General features: G+C 42.5%; 1 protein-coding gene across 1 annotated transcript in view; it reads left to right on the top strand.

Annotated features, from left to right (window-relative positions):
* Positions 1–26,587, top strand: part of LOC135546763 (leucine zipper protein 2-like) — a 195,853-nt gene that overhangs the window by 144,147 nt on the left and 25,119 nt on the right. The window contains exons 6-7 of the mRNA XM_064975403.1: positions 4,064–4,126; positions 16,296–16,358. Of these exons, the coding sequence (XP_064831475.1) occupies positions 4,064–4,126; positions 16,296–16,358 (126 nt within the window). The remainder of the gene's footprint in view (positions 1–4,063; positions 4,127–16,295; positions 16,359–26,587) is intronic.

Genomic DNA, 26,587 nt, shown 5'->3' with positions numbered 1-26,587 from the left:
ATGGAACTCTTCAGCTGGCTAGCTCCGGAATAATTGCTCCAGGATCGACGTAAGCCAATAGTCACACGGAGAGCAGCTTGCTAGCTGTGAGATCCAGGTGTAAATGTCCAGAGCTTGCGGTTGAAATCCGGGGATATGGAGAAAAAAATAGGTCCGGTATGTTCTGGTCTGAGTCGCGTTGTACAAAACTGGCAATAGAATTTCGAGCTAAAGGATAGCTGATGACCACAAACCGTGGTTAGCTGAATACTAACATTAGCCAGTAAACTGGCTAGCTTCTGGTTAGCTTTTGGTTAGCTTCTGTTTAGCTTCTGGCTAGCTTCTATTGTGGATTTCAGATTTGAGGTCAATAATACTTTTTTTTTAATTGGTGAGGCTGATTGCAGGAGAGAGTTTTGAAGTTGAGTTTTTGGAAGTTAAAATATATAAAAGATATGCGAAGAAAGGTGGAAATATAGACAAGGACAAAGGATGTCTGACTGCTATGCCATCTTGGGATAGATGAATAACAGTGAAGACATCAAAACCATGAAATAACACATGGAATCATGTAATAACCAAAAAAATGTTAAACAAATCAAAATATATTTTATATTTGAGATTCTTCAAAGTAGCCACACTTTGCCTTGATGACAGCTTTGTACACTCTCGGCATTCTCTCAACCAGCTTCATGAGGTAGTCACCTGGAATGCATTTCAATGAACAGGTGTGCCTTGTTAAAAGTTCATTAGTGGAATTTCTTTCCTTCTTAATGCGTTTGAGCCAATCAGTTGTGTTGTGACAAGGTAGGGTAGTACACAGAAGATAGCCCTATTTGGTAAATGGATAAGTCAATATTACGGCAAGGACAGCTCAAATAAGCAAAGAGAAACGACAGTCCATCATTACTTTAAGACAAGAAGGTCAGTCAATCCGGAAGATTTCAAGAACTTTGAACGTTTCTTCAAGTGCAGTCGCAAAAACCATCAAGCGCTATGATGAAACTGGCTCTCATGAGGACCACCACAGAAATGGAAGACCCAGAGTTACCTCTGCTGCAGAGGGAAGTTCGTTACCAGCCCAAATAAAACTGACACTTCTCAACATAAACTGTTTAGAGGAGACTGCATGAATCAGGCCTTCATAGTCGAATTGCTGCAAAGAAACCACTACACCAATAAGAAGAAGAGACTTGCTTGGGCCAAGAAACACGACCAATGGACATAGAGCGGTAGAAATCTGTTATTTTTTCTGATGAGCCCAAATTTGAGATTTATGGTTCCAACCATCGTGTCTTCATGAGACGCGGCCTAGGTGAACGGATGATCTCTGCATGTGTGGTTCCCACAGTGAAGCATGAAGGAGGACGTGTGATGGTGTGGGGGTGCTTTGCTCGTGACACTGATATGATTTATTTAGAATTCAAGGCACACTTAACCAGCATGGCTACCACAGCATTCTGCTGCGATATGCTGACCCATCTGGTTTGCGCTTAGTGGGACTATCATTGTTTTTCAACAGGACAATGACCCAACACACCTCCAGGCTGTGTAAGGGCTATTTGACCAAGAAGGTCAGTGATGGAGTGCTGCCTCAGATGACCTAGCCTCCACAATTACTTGATCTCAAGTCAATTTAGATGGTTTGGGATGAGTTGTACCACAGAGTGAAGGAAAGCAACCAACAAGTGCTCAGCATATGTGGGAACTCCTTCAAGACTGTTGGAAAAGCATTCCAAGTGAAGCTGGTTGAGAGAATGCCAAGAGTGTGCAAAGCTGTCATCAAGGTAAAGGGTGGCTCCTTTGAAGAATCTCAAATATTAAATATATTTAGATTTTTTTGGTTGCTACATGATTCCATATGTCTTATTTCATAGTTGTTATGTCATCACTATTATTCTACATTGTAGAAAATAAAGAAAAGCCCTTGACTGGTACTGTATGTAAATAAGGTCTTTCTGTTTTACATTTTTAATACATTTGAGAATTTTGTTGTCGTATTTAATCATTTTAGAATGCGGCTGTAACGTAACATGGGAAAAAGGGGGTCTGAATACATTCTGAATACACTATACTCCTAAAAATAACATCTCGGGGCCTCCCGAGGGACTCAGCTTGTAAGTCACTGCATCACTATGCAAGCTATGTCAATACAGATGCCGGTTCAATACCTTGCTGTGTAGTGACATGACGCACAATTGGTTTGGGCATGCACGCTGACACAGTTGCCAGGTGTATGGTGTTTCCTCTGACACATTGGTGCAGCTGGCTTCTGGGTTAAGCGGGCATTGTGTCAAGAAGCAGTGCGGCTTGGCAGGGTCGTGTTTCGGAGGATGCACGGCTCTCGACCTTTGCCTCTTCCAAGTCCGTACGGGAGTTGCAGCGATGGGACAAGACTGTAACTTCCAATCGGGGAGAACAATAACATTGCAGGACTGCGGTTGGGTTTTGGACCAGTTCTTGCGGTAGCGGTCGGGAGTCGGACAGAAACAGGCGGGGTGCGTTATGAAATGCTGTGGGAGCAATCAGTCCTGTGCAGACCTATATATAGCGGCGTAAGTACAACAATAAATATAGAGGAAAGTATGATCATAATGAGTAATGTCTCACACACTGTTGTATTATGAAGCTCTCGCATGGCTCTGTTGGATTTGACATTTTGAACATTGAAATATTAAAGACATGATAGATCAGATGCGTAGTATATTAAGGAGTGAGATCTGTTGGAAGACAGAGTGGCTGTGGAATGTGCTCGGTGGACATGAGGAGATGATTGCTATAGGGGAGTTAGATGGACATCTGTGGACTAGGGTAAAGGAGGAGTTGAGGTCAGGAGGCGAGGTAGTATCCTGTTACCCTCTTCCTGTAAAACCATAAGATGTAAGGATTGGAGAGAAGGAGGTGTGTCTTAAGTGGATATATATACATGTGACAGTGAGAAATGTTTGGCTGTCTGAATTACAGCTGTAAAGACCCTTTGGGCAGAATTAAACTTGGTTAAGCTTCTCTAGTGTCTGTGAGTTATTTACTCTGAAAAATAAGAACCTCCCAATATGGCAACACTTGGTGCATAACATATTATGACATTTGCGGTTCACTGGATCTCATTTAGCATAATATACCATGACATATGAGCTCTACTGGATCTAAATTTCACTGTGGGTCTGTTCTCTGGCAGGCGCACATCACCTTGTATGACAGCTGCCATTTTTCTTCTTTCTTAAGTGTCTGGAATGGATGCCCGGCCAATTCTAGCTCACATAGTGCTGTCATTCCACCTCATTAACTCTGTGTGTGAGAGCGAAAGAGAAAAGAGGGAGAGAGAGAGTTTAAAAAAAAAAAAATTATGCTGCCTTTTGATATGCTATTGGTCCTTACTAAATTACACTTGAGCTGTGCTTACCTACACTGTAATTACATGCAAATAGGTTGCAACCTATGTAACTACAGTACCATGTACATGCATAGTTATGCATAGGAACAGTTATGATAAAGTGCATGGAACCAGCATTTTTTATATTTATATGACCAACATCGAAAGCCTCCAATACAGCAATTCTCAGGAAAAGGGCTCTTCACTGGTACAGAAAACCTTTGCTTTGTAAGGCCAGCTCTCGGATCTTACCGCATGCCAGTCAGTCGGCACCACTGCTCTGTGTTGTGTCCCTGCACATGTTGTTTTGATGCATCTGTGTGAGTGAAGAAACAATTAAGCTATAGATGTACAATAGTGCACCTGTGTATGTCTCTCTCATGCTATCAGCGGTTTCTATTGATTCATGTTCATTAGTGATTATTCAATGCTTAGTCGTGTTATTCTCATACTGCTTGTGTTAAACAGAGAGTGGTTGAATAATAGGCTTTGGATTAGCTAATTATATCATTGATTAACTCATGTACTGTCGTAAAATGTGTTCTGGAGTCAATACTTAGGCCTGATGAGTCGAAACTGGCTTGTATGATTGTCTAATATAATTGCATTTGTCACTGCAGATTAAACAGAAAAGCAGTGCAAGCTTCATAACTACATGATATCAACCCCTGAACTAATACCACATTTATTTATTATTTTTTTTACTTGCAGAACAAGAGCTTGAAAAATAAACTGCTATCTGGCAACAAGCTGTGTGATGTCCATGCAGAAGAGGTAAGCCTTTTTGAATCACACTGATGAACAGTGGGCCTTGGGGGGGGGGATATGGTCATAATTCAGTTTGATTGCATTGGGGCCCAAGTCTTTATTGATTAGACTGGGCCTCACTTTACATGAAGTTGCTCTACTCATGCATATATTATTCAAACCAATCTTGGCATCGCAGCCTTCATAAGAGTGCTTGTCATGAAGGCTGACGAAAACGTTTGGCTTTAATAATAAATAATCACTTTTTGTTGAACTTTAATTGTACCCCATGTGGCTGAATTTCTCCTGCACACAAGCTCTCTTAGAACAACCCACCCAGCAAAAACAAACTGTTGGTGCCTTGGATAACTTTGTACTCCAAAACAGTTAACTTTTCAGCAATTGAAAAAGCAGTGGTGTAGTCATGTAGGTTTCCAAATGACTTTGAATGGTCCTAGAGTCATATAGTTTTCACAGTACATGGAGGGGGAATGATTAATTTCAATCTATGTAAAAAGGAAATAAATTGCCAAATATGGATGCTGACGATGAAAAACACAAGACTTTATGTTCTGTGCAATTTGGCTTTTCCCTGCTCTAAATTTGTATATTTTTGTCTATTCAAAAAAAGCAATGTTTTTTTCAAGTACCAGATGCTCTTTCTCTAGTCATTTGATGGAGGTGTAACACAAATACCTTTTCCCTCAGTGACATGTTCACTGAAGAGAAACCAAAACCCTTCAGAGCTTGACGAATACACGTTCTATCATCTTGATCCTACTGGTCATTGGCCACTTTCAATGGCCACTCAGCTGAACGTACACTACATGACCAAAAGTATGTGGACACCTGCTTTTTTCGAACATCTCATTCCCAAATTATGGGCATTTGTATGATGTTGGTCCCCCCTTTTCTGCTATAACAGCCTCCACTTCTCTGGGAAAGCTTTCCACTGGATGTTGGAACATTGCTTCAGGGACTTACATCCACTCAGCCACAAGAGCATTAGTGAGGTTGGGCACAGCATTCCAATTCATCCCTAAGCTGTTTGATAGGGTTGAGGTCATGGCTCTTTGCAGGCCAGTCAAGTTCTTCCACATTGATCTCGACAAACCATTTCTGTATGGACCTCGCTTTGTGCACAAGGGCATTGTCATGCTTAAACAGGAAAGGGCCTTCCCCAAACTGTTGCCTCAAAGTTGGAAACACGTAATTGTCTAGAATGTTATTGTATGCTGAAGCGTTAAGATTTCCCTTCACATGTGGCAGGGCTTGCAAACTATTACGGACAACAAAAGGATACACAGCCAGGAGATGACCAGTGACGTGAGCCTACCAGACAAGCTAAATGCTTTTTATTCTCGCTTCGAGGCAAGCAACACTGAAGCATGCACGAGAGCATTACCAGGACGTGTACTCAGCGCATGCGCAGACTAACTGGAAAGTGCATTCACTGACATCAACACTGTCCCAGAAACCCTAGATCCACTCCAATTCACATACCGCCACAACAGATCCACAGATGACACAATCTCAATTGCACTCCACACTGCCCTTACTTACCTCACCTATGTGAGAATTCTGTTCATAGACTGCAGCTCAGCGTTCAACACCATAGTGCCCACAAAGCTCATCACAAAGCTAAGGACCCTGGGACTCTGCAACTGGACTTCCTGACTGGGCTTTCTGACTGGCCGTCCCCAGTTGGTATGGGTAGGCATCAACACATCTGCCACGCTGATCCTCAACACGGGGGCACCTCAGAGGTGCGTGCTTAGTTCCCTCCTGTACTCCCTGTACTACCACGACTGTGTGGTCTAGCACGACACAACGGTGGTAGGCCTGATCACTGACAATTAATAGACAGCCTATAGAGAGGAGGTCAGAGACCTGGCAGTGTGGTGCCAGGACAACAACCTCTCGCTCAACGTGAGCAAGACAAAGGAGCTGATCTTGGACTACAGGAAAAGGAGGGCCAAAGACACCCTCTTTCACTTCGATGCGGCTGTAGTGGAGCAGGTCGAGAGCTTCAAGTTCCTTGTTGTCCACATCACCAACGAACTATCATGGTCCAAACACACAAAGACAGTCGTGAAGAGGGAATGACAATGCCTATTCCCCTCAGGAGGCTGAAAAGATTTGGCATGGGTCCCCAGATCATCAAAAAGTTCCACAGCTGCACCATCGAGAGCATCCTGACCGGTTGCATCCCCACCTGGTATGGCAACTGCTCGTCATCAGACCGTAAGGCGCTACAGAGGGTAGTGCGTACGGCCCCCAGTATATCACTGGGGCCAAGCTTCCTGCCATCCAGGACCTCTATACTGGGAGGTGTCAGAGGGAGGCCCCAAAAATGGTCAAAGACTCCAGCCACCCAAGTCATAGACTGTTCTCTCTGCTACCGCACGGCAAGCGGTACCGGAGCACCAGTTCTAGGTACAAATGTCTCTTTAACAGCTTCTACTCCAGACTGCTGAACAATTAATCAAATGGCCACCCGGACTATTTGCATTGACCCCCCCACTGCTACATGCTGTTTATTATCTGCATAGTCACTTTACCCCTACCTACATTTACATATTACCTCAATTACCTCGACTAACCTGTACCCCGGCACATTGACTCAGTACCGGTACCCTCGTTATTATATAGCCTCGTTATTGTTATTTTCTTGTGTTACATTTTACTTTATTTTATTTTGTTAATATTGTCTTAACTTTTATTGTCTTAAAACTGCATTGTTGGTTAAGGCTTGTAGGTTATCATTTCACGGCATGGTAAAGTCTACACATGTTGTATTCGGATCATGTGACAAATATCATTTTATTTGATTTTGGAACTAAGGGGGCCTAGCTCGAACCATGAAAAACGTCCCCAGACCATTATTCCTCCTTCACCAAACTTTACAGTTGGCACTATGCATTGGGGCAGATAGCGTTCTCCTGGCATCCACCAAACCCAGATTAGTTCATCAGACTGCCAGATGGTGAAGCGTGATTCATCACTCCAGGGAACGTGTTTCCACTGCTCTAGAGCCCAATGGCGGCGAGCTTTACACCACTCCATCTAACGCTTGGCATTAAACATGGCGATCTTAGTGGCTCCACGTTGAAAGTCACTCAGCTCTTCAGTAAGGCCATTCTACTGCCAATGTTTGTCTATGGAGATTGCATGACTGTGTGCTCTATTTTATACACCTGTCAGCAGCTGGTGTGGCTGAAATAGCCCAATCCACTAATTTCAAGCGGTGTTCACATACGGGGGTGCCACAGAATTGCATGCGCTCCCCACTCCTCTACTCACTCTACACCAATGACTGCCCCTTTCTGTCCTTGAGCTATTCTTGTCCATTGCGGTTCTGTATGATGTCATTCTGTATTATGTTTCATGTTATGTGTGGACCCCAGGAAGTGTAGCTGCTGCTTTTGCAACAGCTAATGGGGATCCTAATAAAATAACAAAAAGAATACCTCCAACAACGCACTGTCAAACTACTCAAGTTTGCTGATGACAGCACCCTGGTCAATCTCAACTCCGACAGCGATGAGTCCAAGTACCATGGAGAGGTTGACCGTCAAGTGACCTTGTTCAGTCGCAACAACATGGAACTCAACACAGTCAAAACCATGGAGATGGTGGTTGACTACAGGAAATGACCCCCACCATCTCTCAAGTTTAATTAGTCGTTTGTACGGGATACAGATGGTATACACCGTCCAACGAAATGCTTACTTGCAGTTTCCTTCACGACAATAAGAAATAATAGAAGATAAGAATACATAAAGTAAATGGCTCAGTAGAATAGAATAAATATTTTATTATAAGTATACTGTAATACAGGCAGGTACAATGAGGGTCTCCCCCCTCTAGATTGATGGCTCAGCTGTCAGCACGGCCAAGTCATTCAAATTCCTGGGAACCATTATCCCCCACAACCTCAAGTAGGAACATCACAGTAATGACCAAGAAGGCTCGACAGATGATGTACTATCTGCACCAGCTGAGAAAACCAAAACTCTCTCAGACAATTCTGGTTTGGTTATACGTCCATCATTAAGTCCATCCTCACCTCTTCTATCACCTTCTGGTTTGGATCTATGTCTGCCAGCTGCAAGGGCAACCTGCAGTGCATCGTCCGGTTTTCGAAGGTCATCGGGTGTCACCTGCCATCCATCAAGGACCTGCACGTCTACAGGCAGTGGTGTAAAGTATTTAAGTAAAAAAATACTTGAAAGTACTACTTATGTCGTTTTTTTGGGTATCTGTACTGTACTTTACTATTCATTTTTTGAGTACTTTTACTTCACTACATTCCTAAAGAAAATATTGTTATTTTTACTTCGTACATTTTCCCTGACAACCCAAAGTACTCGTTAAATTTTGAATGCTTAACAGAACAGGAAAATTGTGAAATTCACGCACTTATCAAGAGAACACGTGGTCATCCCTACTGCCTATGTTCTGGTGGACTCACTAAACAAAAATCTTTTATAAATAATGTCTCAGTGTTGGAGTGTGCCCTTGGCTATGCTTAATTTAAGTAATTTGAAATTATTTATACTTTTCCTTTTGATACTTAAATATATTTTAGCAATTACATTTAGTTTTGATACTTAAGCATATTTAAAACCAAATACTTTTAGACTTTTACTCAAGTAGTATTTTACTGGGTGACTTTCACTTTTACTTGAATCATTTTCTATTAAGGTATCTATACTTTTACTCAAGTATGACAATTGGGTACTTTTTCCACCACTGCCTACAGGACAAGGAAGCATACAGGTAAGATCATCACTCACCCCGGACACCCCATATTTCAAAGACTCCGCTCTGGCGGACGGCTTAGGTCAATCAAGACCAAAACCGCCTGCCACCTGAACAGTTTCATTCCCCATGCTGTTGCCCTCATCAACTAGCCATCGGGCTCATAGGGATTAAGTGACTTTGCATTGGGCCGATTACTGCGCCTTGTCATCAATGACCTCAAATAGTAATCTGCACTATACTACTATAGTGCATTTGCACTATGTACACCGCCACACAACACTGTATATGCACTGTATATATTTACCATGGTAGCATCCTTTCCTCTGCTATTTTACAGTGCTTTCGGAAAGTATTCAGACCCCATTGACTTTTTCCACATTTTGTTACAGCCTTATTCTAAAATGGGTTAAATAAAAAATGTTCCTCATCAATCTACACTCAATACCACATAATGACAATATGGGGTATTGTGTGTAGATTGATTCGGGGGAAAAAATATTTTATCCGTTTTAGAAAAAGGCTGTAACGTAACAAAATGTGGAAAATGTCAAGGGGTGTCACGCCCTGGTCTTAGTATTTTGTGTTTTTCTTTATCTATTTAGTCAGGCCAGGGTGTGACATGGGTTTTTGTATGTGGTGTGTTTTTGTATTGTTTTTTTCACATGTATTGGGATGATAGCTTAGTGGGGTGTTTTAGGTGAATCTATGGCTGTCTGAAGTGGTTCTCAATCAGAGGCAGGTGTTTATCGTTGTCTCTGATTGGGAACCATATTTAGGCAGCCATATTCTTTGAGTGTTTCGTGGGTGATTGTCCTTATTGTCCTTATGTCCTTTTGTCCCTGTTCTGTGTTAATTTACACCAGTATAGGCTGTTTCGGTTTTCATTACGTTTGTTGTTTTTGTAATTGATTCGTGTTTACTTTTGTTTATTAAACATGGATCGTAATCTACACACCGCATTTTGGTCCGACTCTCCTTCGCACAAAGAAAACCGTAACAGAATCACCCACCACAACAGGACCAAGCGGCGTGGTGACAGGCAGCGGCAGCAGGAGCAACAAAGTTTGGAGTATACGACTTGGGAGGAAATAGACAGGTGGGCGGTCGATCCAGGGAGAGTGCCGGAGCCCGCCTGGGATTCGCTGGAGCAGTGCGAAAAGGGTTATAGGAGAATGGAGTTGGAGAGACAAGCACGGCGGCGCAGAAGGAAGCCCGAGAGTCAGCCCCAAAAATTTCTTGGGGGGGGGGGGCTCAGGGAGAGTGTGGCAGAGTCAGGAGTCAGACCTGAGCCAACTCCCCCTGTTTATCGTGAGGAGCCAAGGAGGAGACCAGAACCAGAGCTGGTGTTTGAGGTGAGCGAAGCAGAGACTGTGAAGGAGTTAATGGGGAAATTGGAGGAGAGAGTTATGAGGGAGTTGCTGTGTTGGTGCTTTAAGCATGGAATTCGCCCGACGGAGCGTGTCGGGGATTTAATGGCGCCTGGGTCAGCGCTCCATACTCATCCTGAGGTGCGTGTTAGTCGGCTGGTGAATATGGTGCCAACCTCACGCACCAGGCCTCCTGTGCACCTCCCTAGCCTTGCACGTCCTGTGCCAGCCCTGCTCTCAAGATCTCCAGTACGCCTTCACGGTCTAGCCCATCCTGGGCCACCTCCACACACCAGCCCTCCGGTGGCAGCTCCCCGCACCAGGCTTCCTGTGCGTGTCCTCGGCCCAGTACCACCAGTGCCAGCACCACGCACCAGGCCTTCAGTGCGCTTCGCCTGTCCAGCGCTGCCAGAGGCTCCCGCCTGTTTAGTGCTGCCAGAGCCTTCCTCCTCTCCTGCGCTGCCGGAGTCTCCCGCCTGTTTAGCGCTGCCAGAGCCTTCCTCCTCTACAGCGCTGCTGGAGTCTCCTGCCTGTTCAGCGCAGACAGAGCTGCCAGTCTGCATGGAGCAGCCAGAGCTGCCAGTCTGCATGGAGCAGCCAGAGCTGCCAGTCTGCATGGAGCAGCCAGAGCTGCCAGTCTGCATGTAGCAGCTAGAGCTGCCAGTCTGCATGGAGCAGCCAGTCTGCAAGGAGCTGCCAGTCTGCAAGGAGCTGCCAGTCTGCAAGGAGCTGCCAGTCTGCAAGGAGCTGCCAGAGCTGCCAGTCTGCATGGAGCTGCCAGAGCTGCCAGTCTGCAAGAAGCCGCCAGAGCTGCCAGTCTGCAAGAAGCCGCCAGAGCTGCCAGTCTGCAAGAAGCCGCCAGAGCTGCCAGTCTGCATGGAGCAGCCAGAGCTGTCAGTCAGTATGGAGCAGCCAGAGCCGTCAGTCAGCATGGAGCAGCCAGAGCAGCCAGTCAGCATGGAGCAGCCAGAGCCGCCAGTCAGCATGGAGCAGCCAGAGCTGCCAGTCAGCATGGAGCAGCCAGAACCGTCAGTCTGCCAGGATCCGCCAGTCAGCCAGACTCTTCCAGATCCGCCAGTCAGCCAGACTCTTCCAGATCCGCCAGTCAGCCAGACTCTTCCAGATCCACCAGTCAGCCAGGATCTTCCAGATCCACCAGTCAGCCAGACTCTTCCAGATCCGCCAGTCTGCCAGGATCCACCAGTCAGCCAGACTCTTCCAGATCCGCCAGTCAGCCAGACTCTGCCAGAACCGCCAGCCAGCCAGGATCTGTCAGAGCCAACTACCTGCCTGAGCTTCCTCTCAGTGCTGAGCTTCCTCTCAGTGCTGAGCTTCCCCTCAGTCCCGAGCTTCCCCTCAGTCCCGAGTTTCCCCTCAGTCCCGAGCTGCCTCAGTCCCGAGCTGCCCCTCAGTCCCGAGCTGCCCCTCAGTCCAGAGCTGCACCTCAGTCCAGTGGGATCCTGGGTGAGGACTACTAGGCCATGGTCGGCGGCGAGGGTGGCCTATCTAAGGACGCGAGGAAGAGGGACTAAGACTTTGTTAGAGTGGGGTCCCACTGGCCCACCCAGACCCTCCCCTATGGGTTTTGGTATGCGGCCGGGAGTCCGCACCTTGGGGGGGGGGGGGTTCTGTCACGCCCTGTTCTTAGTATTTTGTGTTTTTCTTTATGTATTTAGTCAGGCCAGGGTGTGACATGGGTTTTTGTATGTGGTGTGTTTTTGTATTGTTTTTTTTTCACATGTACTGGGGTGATAGCTTAGTGGGGTGTTCTAGGTGAATCTATGGCTGTCTGAAGTGGTTCTCAATCAGAGGCAGGTGTTTATCGTTGTCTCTGATTGGGAACCATATTTAGGCAGCCATATTCTTTGAGTGTTTCGTGGGTGATTGTCCTTATTGTCCTTATGTCCTTTTGTCCCTGTTCTGTGTTAATTTACACCAGTATAGGCTGTTTCGGTTTTCGTTACGTTTGTTGTTTTTGTAATTGATTCGTGTTTACTTTTGTTTATTAAACATGGATCGTAATCTACACGCCGCATTTTGGTCCGAATCTCCTTCGCACAAAGAAAACCGTAACAAGGGGTCTGAATACTTTCTGAATGTACCTTAGATATATCCCTTCTGTAAATTGTACATTCCCACTAATCAGCCTATACCCCAGAGTTTTTATGCTTAATGTTCCAATATCCTATATTCTGTATGATGTCCCTGTTGTCTTTATTCTGTTTGTAAATTGTCTATGGCCGACAACACCTTCTCACCAAGGCAAATTCTGTGTATGTGTAAATGTACTTGGCGAATAAAAGTGCTTCTGATTCTCTCATTGCTTACCCATAGTGGTCATGATTTCCTCATTAGCATATTGGCATGACCCATTCATAGCTTACTTGTCCCTCTCAAAGCAAGTGAATCCCAACCTTGACTTTAGATTTGAATACAGCAGTTAGTGAGCCAACGCTTGAGTATTTTGTTAGGATAACAAAATGCACCAGTTAATATTGCTCCACTTATTGCTCCACTCCACTTTCTTGATCCAAATTCATTCGTTTCAGGCACATTTCACTTTATGATCAGCTCGCTCCTAAACAAGTTTAGTGAACCCTGATAGAAAATGCAGGTGGGCATTTATTGCCATGAATGTCGTCCTGGAGGCAGCCCTGCATAGTGGTCACTGGCTGGCACAGCCACAAAGTCATACAATCTAAACCTAACCCTAATCTTAACCACACTGCTAACCCTAATGCCTAAGCCTAACCTTACATTTTTGTTTTCATGAATTTTTACGATATAGCCAATTTTGACTTTGCAGTTGGCCCATCTAGCAGAAATCGCTCAGTTCTGCCTCCATGGGAAGATTCATGACAATAAACATCAACCTGTGATATAAAATAGAGCTTGCCAGAATGGAGTTTTTTGAAAGTTGCTCAGATATTTATTTAACCTCTATATTTTATGGGAGATCTCAGGATATATGAGCGTTCAATGGATGCGACATGGCTGTCTTGTGATGTCCCAACTACTGTAGGAATAGGGATATTAAGATAAAGAAACTCATAATTTGTTTTATAGTACTCATAAACTATATAGCTGTTTCGTTGCCATGGGTTGAGTGAGCTCATGCACTTCGACATTTTACAAAATGGATTAACAACATTGGTTGTTAATAACGATCACACAAGTGATATAACATCTAAGACCAGTGACAAGTTAACTGTGCTTGGGTTACCATTTCAACAGTGCTCAATGAAAAATATAGGGGGGGGAACTCACTTGTGACACTCAGTGCCCAATTTATTCAAGTCGAAACAAACTTGAAGATGCACCCCCCTCACCACAGTAAAAAATATTTTCACACTACCCTCTCCTTGTACTGTCAAATAAATGTAACACCCTCCCCCCTCATAGAATAAACTCAAAATAATGTTTATGACCTCAAATAACAGTGGCTGTAGCGACTCTGTGTTAATAAAGGGGATATCGAGTTTGACACTTTTTGTGGCTCATGATTTTGTGGCACAGTCGATGCTATGGAGGGCTACTGGCAAGAAGGTTGAAGGTTTGCTGACCACCACAGACAAGCTCACTCTCCCTGCCTGTTTCATTATAGTATGATCAGAGACGGCTGCAGAGAATGATCAGCTAGGGGGAAATCAGATATTCAATATTTTGATGCCATATTTATAATTCTATAAAATATAGGTAACAAATTTTCCACCACCAGGTTTCTGTGCCAACGCACCACACAACCAATAAACAAAGCATACCAATTTTGGGCACAAAACTAATGTTTTGTAACCAATGTATTTTTCCATTCATCAACTGGCGACTGTACAGTTTGGATTGATTAAGTGATTGATTTTATTTGTCAGTTAAAAGATTGCATAATGTATATACAAAAGTGACAGGGAATAAATAACATATATGGAATCATGTATGAACCCAAAAAGTATGGGAAAAAATCTAAATAGATTTTAGATTCTTCAAAGTACAAATTATGTTGGGTAAAACAAAGGGCGAATTAAAAAGTACAAATCTCGGCGCATCGTTGCACCATTAGGTGCAGAAACTCGACTTACCCAGTTGTTTTTTGTATGCTATTTTAATATATGAGAATTAACCAATGATATCTGGCCACACCCAGCCGTGATTACAGACACCGGTGTGTGTCCTTTGACACTATATAAACTAGTCACCCCGCAGTGTTTGTCATTATACCTTGATGAAGACAGCTTGTCTGTTGAAACGTTGGATTTTAGTTTATTAAATTATTGCATCTGAGCTCCTAGAGTGTGCGGCTTTCCTTTCATTTTTCAAAGATTCTTCAAAGTAGCCACCCTTTACCTTAATACACTATCACTTCTGATTTGCGCTTCATGGGACTATCATGTTTTCAACAGGACAATGACCAAACACACCTCTAGGCTGTGTAAGGGCTATTTGACCAAGATGGAGAGTGATGAGGTGCTGCATCAGATGACCTGGCCTCCACAATCACCCGACCTCAACCCAATTGAGATGGTTTGGGATGAGTTGGACCACAGAGTGAAGGAAAAGCAGCCAACAAGTGCTCAGCATATGTGGGAACTCCTTCAAGACTGTTGTAAAAACATCCCAAGTGAAGATGGTTGAGTGAATGCCAAGAGTGTACAAAGCTGTCATCAAGACAAAGGGTGGCTAATTTGAAGAACCTAAAATCTATTATTTGTTTAACACTTTTTTGGTTACTCCACGATTCCATGTGTTATTTCATAATTTTGATGTCTTCACTCTTACTCTACAATATAGAATTTTTTTCTTAAATTTTTTAAGAAAAACATTTGAATGAGTAGGTGTGTCCAAACTTTTGACTGCTACTGTATATGGCCTATATAAAGGAAGAGAAGCTTAAGCCTTTCCCCGGAGAGATAGAGATATTTGTCAGATGACTACTATTCAGATATAGACCTATAGATGGAGGGTAATTTGTACATTTTATATCCAAATATTTTGTAAAAAGATAAGCATTATATTGTTAGATTATTGGAGTAACTCTGATAGTCCTGTAACAGTTCATCTGTCAGTTGGAGCGCTGGGGCGTACTGCCTTCATATCATAGGCCTGCAGTAACTTAAGCTTAATAATAGCCACACCATACCAAACCTTCACAAATGTTTCTAAACTTTATTAGGGTAATATCGAAAGTAAGTCAAGCCATTGTTTATAGGGAAAATACGAGCAGAAGAGCAAAAGTAAAGCTGGGAAAAAAACACACTACCCTCCCCCTGAACCCCCAAAAAAGCACACAACACTCCCTAAAGCAAAAAGAAAGGTTTGACAATTCTTCCCTATTTTAGACCACACTTCCCCTAGTAAATTTAGATCTGTCTATAACCTAATTTCACTCTCACCTATTTATGTATTATTTTGAAATAGGCATTTCTACCTTTCATGTTATCCACCTTTTGTTTAAAGAAGTTACTTCCCCGGGGGGATGTAAACAGCTGTTAAACTCTCATTGGTGCAAAGGTTCCAAGAGGACTGAGAGGACTGACTGTATCTCCAGCATCAGAGAGCCAACCCCCATGTGCTTCCATGAGCTTACTGATGTGTAACCATAGTAATGTCAGGGAGAGCTGGGCACTGTGTGTGTTTGCGCACACGTGTGCTGCAGTTATGATCAGAGGCCAGGGAAAGACATGCATTTTGCAGACTGTCTGAGCTCTGTGTGTTTGTGTCTGTATGTGTGAGTGTGTGTGGCCATCGAAACGAGAGGGGTGCTACCAGGGAACTGTATGTGTGGTAGTGGTTGTGTGGAGTGAAGTGAAGTGGGAGTGAGAATAGGGCTTTAGACAGTGGGCAAGTAGCCAGTGCAGGACTGAATCATTGTGTGGGCTTTGCAGTTCACTGAATGGGAGATTTTACATTTTCTTGCTCTCTGTAGGTCCCTCCTTTGAGCTGGAGCTTTGCCCAAAGAACACGCACAAAGGAGTGCTCTGCTGCAGCCGGGCAAAATCCTGCTACGTGATCTAAAACCAATTTCACTATTTGAATAAGCTAACACTTATTTTCTTATCTTCTCCTTGCAGTCCAAAAAAATCCAGGCTCAACTGAAAGAGCTGCGGTACGGGAAAAAGGATTTGGTTTTCAAGGTAAGCGCAAAGTGAAGGGGCTGCTTTATTATGGTTCCAGACCAGGAGTAAACAGGTGCTCCAGCCCAACTTGAAAAGATTATCCTATCCGGGGGCACTTGGCTTAATTAGTAAGTCCCCATTGGAAGGGATGGCCAGTACACAGAGGGCTCACAGGCTTTTGCACCATTGCTTGTCCCTCTTATACTGTAGTCAGTGCAACGTGCCTTATTCTATTACCACCCTGGAAGGTTTCCTTTGGTTTCATGATTATTTACAGCTTTGGACAGATAGCGTGCAGTTTCTAGATCTGTTGGTGCTGTCTCGTCAACTCCTATGGTCACTGACATGCCACACATTGCTTACACTGTTGTCACATCCCAAAGTGAACAAGCCCCTTTCCAGAAATACATCTAATTTGTCATGTGTTGCATCTGTTTCCACACTTGCAGCATGAAGGATGTTATAGCTGCAACAACCATTACCGATAAGCACATTACCCAATGCCAAACCTTTTCTGAGATATTGTTGAAAGTGAAGTCAGATCTATGCAGAATTACCACAAAGTCCTTGAAAGTATTATGCATCAATCAATATGTGGTGTTAAATATATAATTGAATCCTTAAGCAATCCATGAAGACGATAAACCAACTACAATAAAATGTAACCCCCAGCAGTGAAGAACATCCATAAGTCTATCACATAAAGTAAACTATATGGTTACACACAACTACACATTATAATCCCATTCTAATTGGAAGAATTTACCTTTTTAAGTGTTGTTTTTTTTGTATCTAAGAATTCATGTAATAATCATTGGCATATATACGGGGACATAGGCTGACCTTTCGGTTCTTGTTTGGAGGGCTGGGTCGAGACATGTCAGTTTCTGCCACAGTGGCTCAGGGCTGCCAGAGTGTCTCCTAATACCATTTAATCAATGCAAGATATGATCCCTCAGATCTGTCATTTTTTAAGCTCTGTCAGATGGAATAATGACAGTGGCTAGAAAAGGGCTCATTCCTCCCCACTGGGTTTAATGCTTCCTATAGCAAATTGTCTGAATATATTGTCCAGTTGTGCCTCTCGACATTTCAATCTCAAGGATGCATGGACTTTTTTTTGCGGATCGTGTCACAGGTTGTAAATTGTTGTCACCAAATCTCTCAGGGTTGCTCATCCAGAACAACCTTATTTTTCAAGCTCCCTGAATGTTTCCAACTCTACATCCTAAGAAATGGGTTTTAGAAGATTAAATGCAGGTGATATAGTAGGCAAAAGAGGCTAATTTGATTTAATTCCAGTTTTCAGTTCCTGTTTAGTCAAATGAGGCACAGTGAGCAATCGGAACTGGCAGTGATGTGTAAGACCTGACCAAATGTATTCACTTTAACGGAATGTAAGAGGTAGACACAGACTTTATATTTTTTCAGCTTTGCAGTGGTGATGCTGAGGTCAGCTATTGGTCATAATCATTCAATGTAGGTATGGATGACTTTACCAATAAGTTCCTGGATGTGACTGTTACATAACTGCAGCGATTTTTGCAGTAAACATAACATATAAACCTCTATTTCTTCTCAACAAACATGACCAACCATTATTTTCCACCTCGTAAAATCAAAGATACAAGTGTTGGACATTTTCATGTACAAATCTAAAAACACTTTTATTGCTAATACTTCACTTGATTCATATATGATAGCATTTTATTCTAACTGATGAGAAGACACCATTCCGATTGTGTGGCTCATTTTCATGGTTTGCTTCCAAGAGTAAAAAAAAAGAAAAAATTCAGAGAGTACCATTTATTAGGTTTTCAAGTAATGTAATAACAATGTACCACTAATGTTTTTCCAGTAAACCAAAATTAGTTCAGTGAAAGTTCCCAGAACATTCGTAGGGTCGTGGCAAGTTTTCTCATAACACAAAAACTGTCCATTCGTGGTGATGTTTATAGAATGTTTGTGTAAAACATTTGCCTGATGTTGCAAGAACGTTCCTGTAAGATATTTAACCTGTTCTTTAAAGGTTCCCAGGACGTTTCATTAGGTTGTGGGAAAAGATATGTTCCCAAAATACAAGAACTGTCTAGTTGTGCGGATGATCCTACAATGTTTCATATGGGTGCAAAAAACATTCACCTGATGTTACAAGAACGGGACACACTTTATTTGGATAGTCCAGATTTTCCATCTGTAGATGCTCTGCAGATGGTCATACTATCAACAAACTACAGTTGAAGTCGGAAGTTTACATACACTTAGATTGGAGTCATTAAAACTAGTTTTTCAACCACTCCACAAATTTCTTGTTAACAAACTATAGTTTTGGCAAGTAGGTTCGGACGTCTACTTTGTGCATGACACAAGTAATTTTTCCAACAATTGTTTACAGACAGATTATTTCACTTATAATTCACTGTATCACAATTCCAGTGGGTCAGAAGTTTACATACACTAAGTTGACTGTGCCTTTAAACAGCTTGGAAAATTCCAGAAAATTATGTCATGACTTTAGAAGCTTATGATAGGCTAATTGACATAATTTGAGTCAATTGGAGGTGTACCTGTGGATGTATTTCAATGCCTACCTTCCAACTCAGTGCCTCTTTGCTTGACATCATGGGAAAATCTAAAGAAATCAGCCAAGACCTCCACAAGTCTGGTTGATCTTTGGGAGCAATTTCGAAATGCCTGAAGGTACCACATTCATCTGTACAAACAATAGTATGCAAGCATAAACACCATGGGACCACACAGCCATTATACCGCTCAGGAAGGAGACGTGTTCTGTCTCCTAGAGATAAACGTACTTTGGTGCGAAAAGTGCAAATCAATCCCAGAACAACAGCAAAGGACCCTGTGAAGATGCTGGAGGAAACATGTACAAAAGTATCTATATCCCCAGTAAAACAAGTCCTATTTCAACATAACCTGAAAGGCCGCTCAGCAAGGAAGAAGCCACTGCTCCAAAATCGCCATAAAAAAAGCCAGACTACGGTTTGCAACTGCACATGGGGACAAAGATTGTACTTTTTGGAGAAATGTCCTCTGGTCTGATGAAACAAAAATTGAACTGTTTGGCCATAATGACCATCGTTATGTTTGGAGGAAAAAGGGGGAGGCTTGCAAGCCGACAAACACCATCCCAACCATGAAACACGGGGGTGGCAGCATCATGTTGTCGAGGTGCTTTGCTGCAGGACGGACTGGTGCACTTCACAAAATAGATGGCAAAATGAGGGAGGAAAATGATGTGGACATATTGAAGCAACATCTCAAGACATCAGTCAGGAAGTTAAAGCTTGGTTGCAAGTGGACAATGACCCCGAGCATACTTCCAAAGTTGTGGCAAAATAGCTTAGGAACAACAAAGTCAAGGTATTGGAGTGGCCATCACAAAGCCCTGACCTCAATCCTATAGAACATTTGTGGGCAGAACAGAAAAAGTGTGTGCAAGCAAGGAGGCCTACAAACTTGACTCAGTTACACCAACTCTGTCAGGAGGAATGGGCACAATTCACCCAACTTATTGTGGGAAGCTTGTGGAAGGCTACCCGAAACGTTTGACCCAAGTTAAATAATTTAAAGACAATGCTACCAAATACGAATTGAGGGTATGTAAACTTCTGACCCACTGGGAATCTGATGAAGGAAATAAAAGCTGAAATAAATAATTCTCTCTATTATTATATTAGGTTCCCAGATTGTTTCATTAGGTTGTGGGAACAGTCTGGTGGGAACATCGTGGAGACATCACAAAAGATATGTTCCCAAAACGTAAAAACTTTCCAGTTGTGAGGATGATTCTACAATGTTTTTTTAGGGTGCATAAACATTCACCTGGTGTTACAATAGCATTTCCAGAACACAGTTAATCTGTTCTTTAACACTAGAACTGCTAAGGCAGTAATTTTGACTGCTCATTAATACAACAAATGTATTAATCTTCCATTACATGCCCTCTTCTTTCTTGACATTTCCTAAATAAGTATATTTAACACACTGTAGGTGTAAGAATCTTACTATCACAAACAGAACTGGAGTTATAACCTTCAGGAGGGCATGTTCTTTTTGAATGGTTGTCTCCCGTTGCCCCTTCTCCTCCTGACAGTTGAAAGTGCAGTGCACAGCTGATAATCACCCTGATACTTGCCCCTCGAAACTGAACCTAAAACAAAACCAAGTTTACACACACTGTACACTGAGTATACAAAACATTAAGAACACCCGCTCTTTTAATGACAGACTGACCAGGTGAAAGCTATGATCGCTTATTGATGTCACTTGTGTAATCCACTTCAATCAGTGTAGATGAAGGAGAGGAGACAGATTAAAGAAGGATTTTTAAGCCTTGAGACATTGAGACATGAATTGTGTATGTGTGCCAGTGGGTGAATGGGCAGGACAATTTTTTTTTTTTAATTTTACCTTTATTTAACCAGGCAAGTCAGTTAAGAACACATTCTTATTTTCAATGACTGCCTGGGAACAGTGGGTTAACTGCCTGTTCAGGGGCAGAACGACAGATTTGTACCTTGTCAGCTCGGGGGTTTGAACTCACAACCTTCCGGTTACTAGTCCAACGCTCTAACCACTAGGCTACCCTGCCGCAAAAGATTTAACTGCCTTTGAACGGGGTATGGTAGTAGGTGCCAGGCAAACCGGTTTGTGTCAAGAACCGTAATGCTGCTGGATTTTTCCACAGTTTCCTGTGTGTATCAAGAATGCTCCACCACCCAAAGGACATCCAGCCAACTTGGGGGGTGTGGGTATGTACCCTATATCAGTCCACCGAATCCAAACAGTCTTATCACTCTACTCTAGCCTACTTGGAGTAAGGGCGTGCATAATTGTACATGCTGAACGGCTTTCAATATATGGGAAAAGATCCTCATCGGCAGCAGGTGAGCGACTTTTGGAGAATGTGGTGATGAAGCTTGTGGATCCTTACATAGGCAAGTGGCGAAATGTCACCATGGACAATTTCTTCACTTCACTGTCATTGGCCGGCACCATGAACAAAGTGAGTTGGGAGCTCCCTCACTCTGCACAATATAAGACACCTGCACAGCCGTTGTGCAACGGTGCTGAAAAATGACAAGATGACAGGAAACAATAAAGAGTGAACCGGATACGATTACGCACTACAACCAAACAAAGCTACTGTATGTCAAAGTGTGTCAAGCAAGTGAAAGGTACGAAGATTTGTCAACTGTTAGGACAAGGGATAACAGCTAAATGAAATCCAACTGATGCCATTGTGTGAAGACGCACACAATGTAAACACGATCGGACAATAACTGACTATTGTATGAGTTGACAATGATTGACATTTTGACACTTATATGAATTATAATGCCATTATTGCTTTTGTGATGATTTTCACGACTGATGTTTTTATCATTTGACCCTGCGTCTTGCTGACTCTGCGTCTTGGTGTTCAGGGTATAGATTTTATTTTGTCATTATAGAAAGAAGCTGTTACCCGTGTTCCGACACATACAGTGCCTCCTGAAAGTACTCATACCCCTTGACTTATTACACATTTTGTTGTATTCCAGCCTGAATTCAAAAATGGATTAAATATATACATTTTTTTCACCCATCTACACACAATACCCCATAATGACAAAGTGAACACATGTTTTAGGAAATTTGATTGAAAATGAAATACAGAAATATCTCATTTACAGAAGTATTCACTCCCCTTTGTTGTGACACTCCAAATTGAGCTCGGATGCATCCAATTTCCTTTGATCATCCTTGAGATGTTACCACAACTTGATTGGAGTCCACCTGTCTCCATGATTTAGAAAGAAACACCTGTCTATATAAGGCCCCACAGTTGACAGTGCACATTAGAGCAGAAACTATACCATGAATTTCAAGGAGCTATCCGTAGATCTCTGAGATATATATCTGGGGAAGGGTATGAAACCATTTCTAGAGTGTTGAAAGCTTCCAAGAGCATAGTCGTCTCCGGAAATGGAAAAGAAATATGGAAGTACCCAGACTCTGCCAAGAAATGGCCGTCCGACCAAACTGAGAAACCAGGCAAGAAGGACCTTGGTCAGTGAGGTGACCAAGAACCCAATGACCACTCTGACAGAGTTCATTGGCTGAGATGGGACAACCTGCCAGAAGGACAACAGTCTCTACAGCACTTCACCAATCTGGGCTTTATGGAACCGTGGCCAGACGGAAGTCAATCCTGAGAAAAAGGCAAATGACAGCACGTCTGGAGTTTGCCAAAAGGCACGTGAAAGACTCTGAGAGCATAAGGCAAAAGATTCTGTGGTCTGATGAGACAAAATATAAGCTCTTTGGCCTAAATGCAAAGCGCTATGTCTGGAGAAAATTAGGCACAGCTCATCACCCATCTAACACCACCCCTACTGTCAAGCATGGTGGTGGCTAGGGCTGTTGGGGTCACCGTATTACCGCCACACCAGCAGTCATGAGTCATGACTGCAGTAAAATTCCACATGACCGTTGACAACGGTAATCTCCTCCTATGCACTCTGGACATGCTTTGGTAGTACCCAACTCACTAACGATCATCAGGTCGCTAATGGCTTGATACTTTGTGCTCTATTGTCCCTCTAACCACTCTGACATCAATGCAAATGCAATCAAAAATCACATCAAATACTTATGATCAAAACAGTATGTGCTTTTAAAACTCACTTCACTTTGATGAATGGTAAGAAAGAAGTTCAATAACAGTGGAAAACATTGTTGTGGATGTTGTTTCAAAGCCTATCGAAATGGACAGCACTTTGTAAGGTGATGATTAATTCAAAACCCTCATGCATAGCATAGGCCTATATATGAATCCAAGCCCGATGATGGTGCCTTTATACAATACGTAGCCTACTTATATTACGCATGGCAGAATTATTATTTGTTTTAACTGATTGACAATGTCTTTGTTACATAATTGGTCTAGACTATATTCCAAAATTAAACATATTCTAGGAATCAACTTTGAGTGCTGACTGTATTATTAGGAATACTTATGGACTGGTTACCTTATGCTATGCTCCAAGCTTTCTATGAGTCTGGGTTCTATCCATGAGTCTGGAAGAGAAGCTATAGCCTAGGCGATGCGGTTGGTTCATTGATTGTTTAGGGCGGCTTACAGAGTCAGCCTACAATTATAGTGAATTTGTATTTGATTTTGAATAGCCTAGTAATAGGGCATTTTTTATATTTTCATAATTAATAGGCTGACACATTACCTTTAGCTACAGAATATCTCACCACCGTGCATTTCCATCTCTTCCCCTTTCTCCTAAATTCCTTTCCAGAGAGTGGGGCTGTCAACAGTTTAATGAACTATTGATGTTCCCAAACAGATTTAACTTGGCTTCCCAAAATTAAGCACTGGGTAGCTGCAGGAACAGGGTTGGAGAACCCATGGCATATGAGTGGCTGCATGCTCCTCAAAGTGGTTGATGTGTGGAGTGAAATAATCTGAGTAGTCTATGCCATGAAAAACGTACTGGCACGGAAAATGGTCTCCATTCGCTATTCGAGTGCATATGGATGACATGTCTTTTTTCCTCTGCCCCTGTTCCTGCTGATTTGATAATGGTCTAATTCAAATCTAAACGAATTTGACATATTAGTAAAGACAAGATTAAATTGAGAACAGTCTGATGGGTGAAAATATGATCACTTGATGAGAGAACAGCGTGTGCAGTCTGAGGCAAGGAACAGAGCGCAAGCTTTATTTGTGACTTTCTCAAATCATCAAAAGCCTTTAGTTGCATCATGCAGCCCATATATGTTTTGATATCTACGACATTCTAAAGTTTGTATCATTCACAATTAAAATAGACAAATAATTCTAAATCTAGCGTATAGGACCTGTTTCAAATGAAACTGTTACACTCAACATAACCACTTCATATGCACACTCGCTCCAGGATGGGAAAAATATCCTTTCTATTTAATGCACTTAAGTTCAATTATATTCTTCTTACTAAAAGATCATATAATATAAAATAATGGCATGGGACTTATAAGATTATCTTGTCAAGCCTCCAGTGTGTGGCATGGCACATACCCAGATAACATACAGTAGGCCAACTCATATTCTGTGCTTCTGAAATACAGTACCATTAAAACATTTGGACACACCTACTCATTTCTTTATTTTTAGATTTTCTACATTGTAGAATAACAGTGAAGACATCAAAACTATGAAATAACACATATAGAATCATGTAGTAACCAGAAATGTGGTAAACAAATCAAAATATATTTTATATGTGACATTCTTCAAATAGCCACCCTTTGCCTTGATGACAGCTTTGCACACTCTTGGCATTCTCTCAACCAGCCTCATCTGGGATGCTTTTCCAACAGTCTTAAATGAGTTCCCACATATGCTGAGCACTTGCTGGTTGCTTTTCTTTCACTCTGCAGTCCAACTCATGCCAAACCATCTCAATTTGGTTGAGGTCAAGTGATTGTGGAGACCAGGTCATCTGATGCAGCACCTCATCACTCTCCATCTTGGTCAAATAGCCCTTACACATCTGGAGGTGTGTTGTATCCATTGTCCTGTTGAAAAACAAATGATAGTCTGACAAAGCGCTAATCAGATGGGATGGTGTTTGCTGCAGAATGCTGTGGTAGCCATGCTGGCTAAGTGTGCCTTGAATTCTAAATAAATCACAGACAGTATCACCAGTAAAGCACCCCCACACCATCACACCTCCTCCTCCATGCTTCACGGTGAGAACCACACATGGAGATCATACATTCAAGAGCACTCGGGATGACTATTCGGGCAAAGTGACCTACAGTTGAAGTCGGAAGTTTACATACACTTAGTCATTAAAACTTTTTTTTCAACCACTCCACAAATTTCTTGTTAAAAAATACATCACTCCCTACCTTTTAGGCTTACCCAGTATTGAGGACTTGGCTTGATAATCTCCGAATGTCATGAAACTTTTTTGGCCGCTGTACAGTTTGGTTTGATTGAGTGATAGCATTTTTTTAACTGACAAATAAAATCATACAGTTGAAGTCGGAAGTTTACATACACTTAGGTTGGAGTCATTAAAACTAGTTTTTCAACCACTCCACAAATGTCTTGTTAACAAACTATAATTTTGGCAAGTCAGTTAGGACATTTACATTGTGCATGACAAGTAATTTGTCCAACAATTGTTTACAGGCATATTATCTCACTTATCATTCACTGTATCACAATTCCAGTGGGTCAGAAGTTTACATACACTAAGTTGACTGTGCCTTTAAACAGCTTGGAAAATTCCAGAAAACGTTATCATGGCTTTATAAGCTTCAGATAGGCTAATTGATATCATTTGAGTTAATTGGAGGTGTACCTGTGGATGTATTTCAAGGCCTACCTTCAAACCCAGTGCCTCTTTGCTTGACATCATGGGAAAATCTCAAGAAATCAGCCAAGATTTCAGAAAAAAAATGTAGATACCCACAAGTGTGGTTGATCCTTGGGAGCAATTTGCAAACGCCTGAAGGTACCACGTTCATCTGTACAAACAATAATACGCAAGCATAAACACCATGGGATCACGCAGCCGTCATACCTCTCAGAAAGGAGACGCGTTCTGTCTCCTAGAGATGAACGTACTTTGATGTGAAAAGTGAAAATTATTCCCGAGAGCAACAGCAAAGGACCTTGTTAAGATGCTGGAGGAAAGCGATACAAAAGTATCTATATCCACAGTAAAATGAGTCCTATATCAACATAACCTCAAAGGCCGCTCAGCAAGGAAGAAGCCACTACTCCAAAACCGCCACAAAAAAGCCAGAATAAGGTTTGCACATGGGGACTAAGATGGTACTTTTTGGAGAAATGTCCTCTAGTCTGAGGAAACAAAAATAGTACTGTTTGCCATAATGACCATCGTTATGCTTGGAGGAAAAAGGGGGAGGCTTGCAAGCCGAAGAACACCATCCCAACCATGAAGCATGGGGGTGGCTACATCATGCTGTGGGGGTGCTTTTATAGAGAGCTATAAGGTCATGGCTTCCCTGCCAGGATTAGAAGGGTGTGCATATTTATCTAGGCATTAAAATAACAGTTACAGTATATCCAGGCAGAAAAAAACCTGGCATCTTCAGGACACACAATTGTAATTTGATGATACCTGCAGGGTTTCTGTAAGGGCACAAGGCAGGACCCAGATGCAGACACAGGAGGCAGATGGTTAGAGTCCAAGATGTTTATTAACAATCCAAAA

Source organism: Oncorhynchus masou, chromosome 1 (assembly GCF_036934945.1).
Source record: "Oncorhynchus masou masou isolate Uvic2021 chromosome 1, UVic_Omas_1.1, whole genome shotgun sequence".
Lineage (NCBI taxonomy): Eukaryota > Metazoa > Chordata > Actinopteri > Salmoniformes > Salmonidae > Oncorhynchus > Oncorhynchus masou.
Note: the sequence above shows the minus strand (reverse complement) of the source record. Positions and strands in the feature narration are given on the sequence as shown.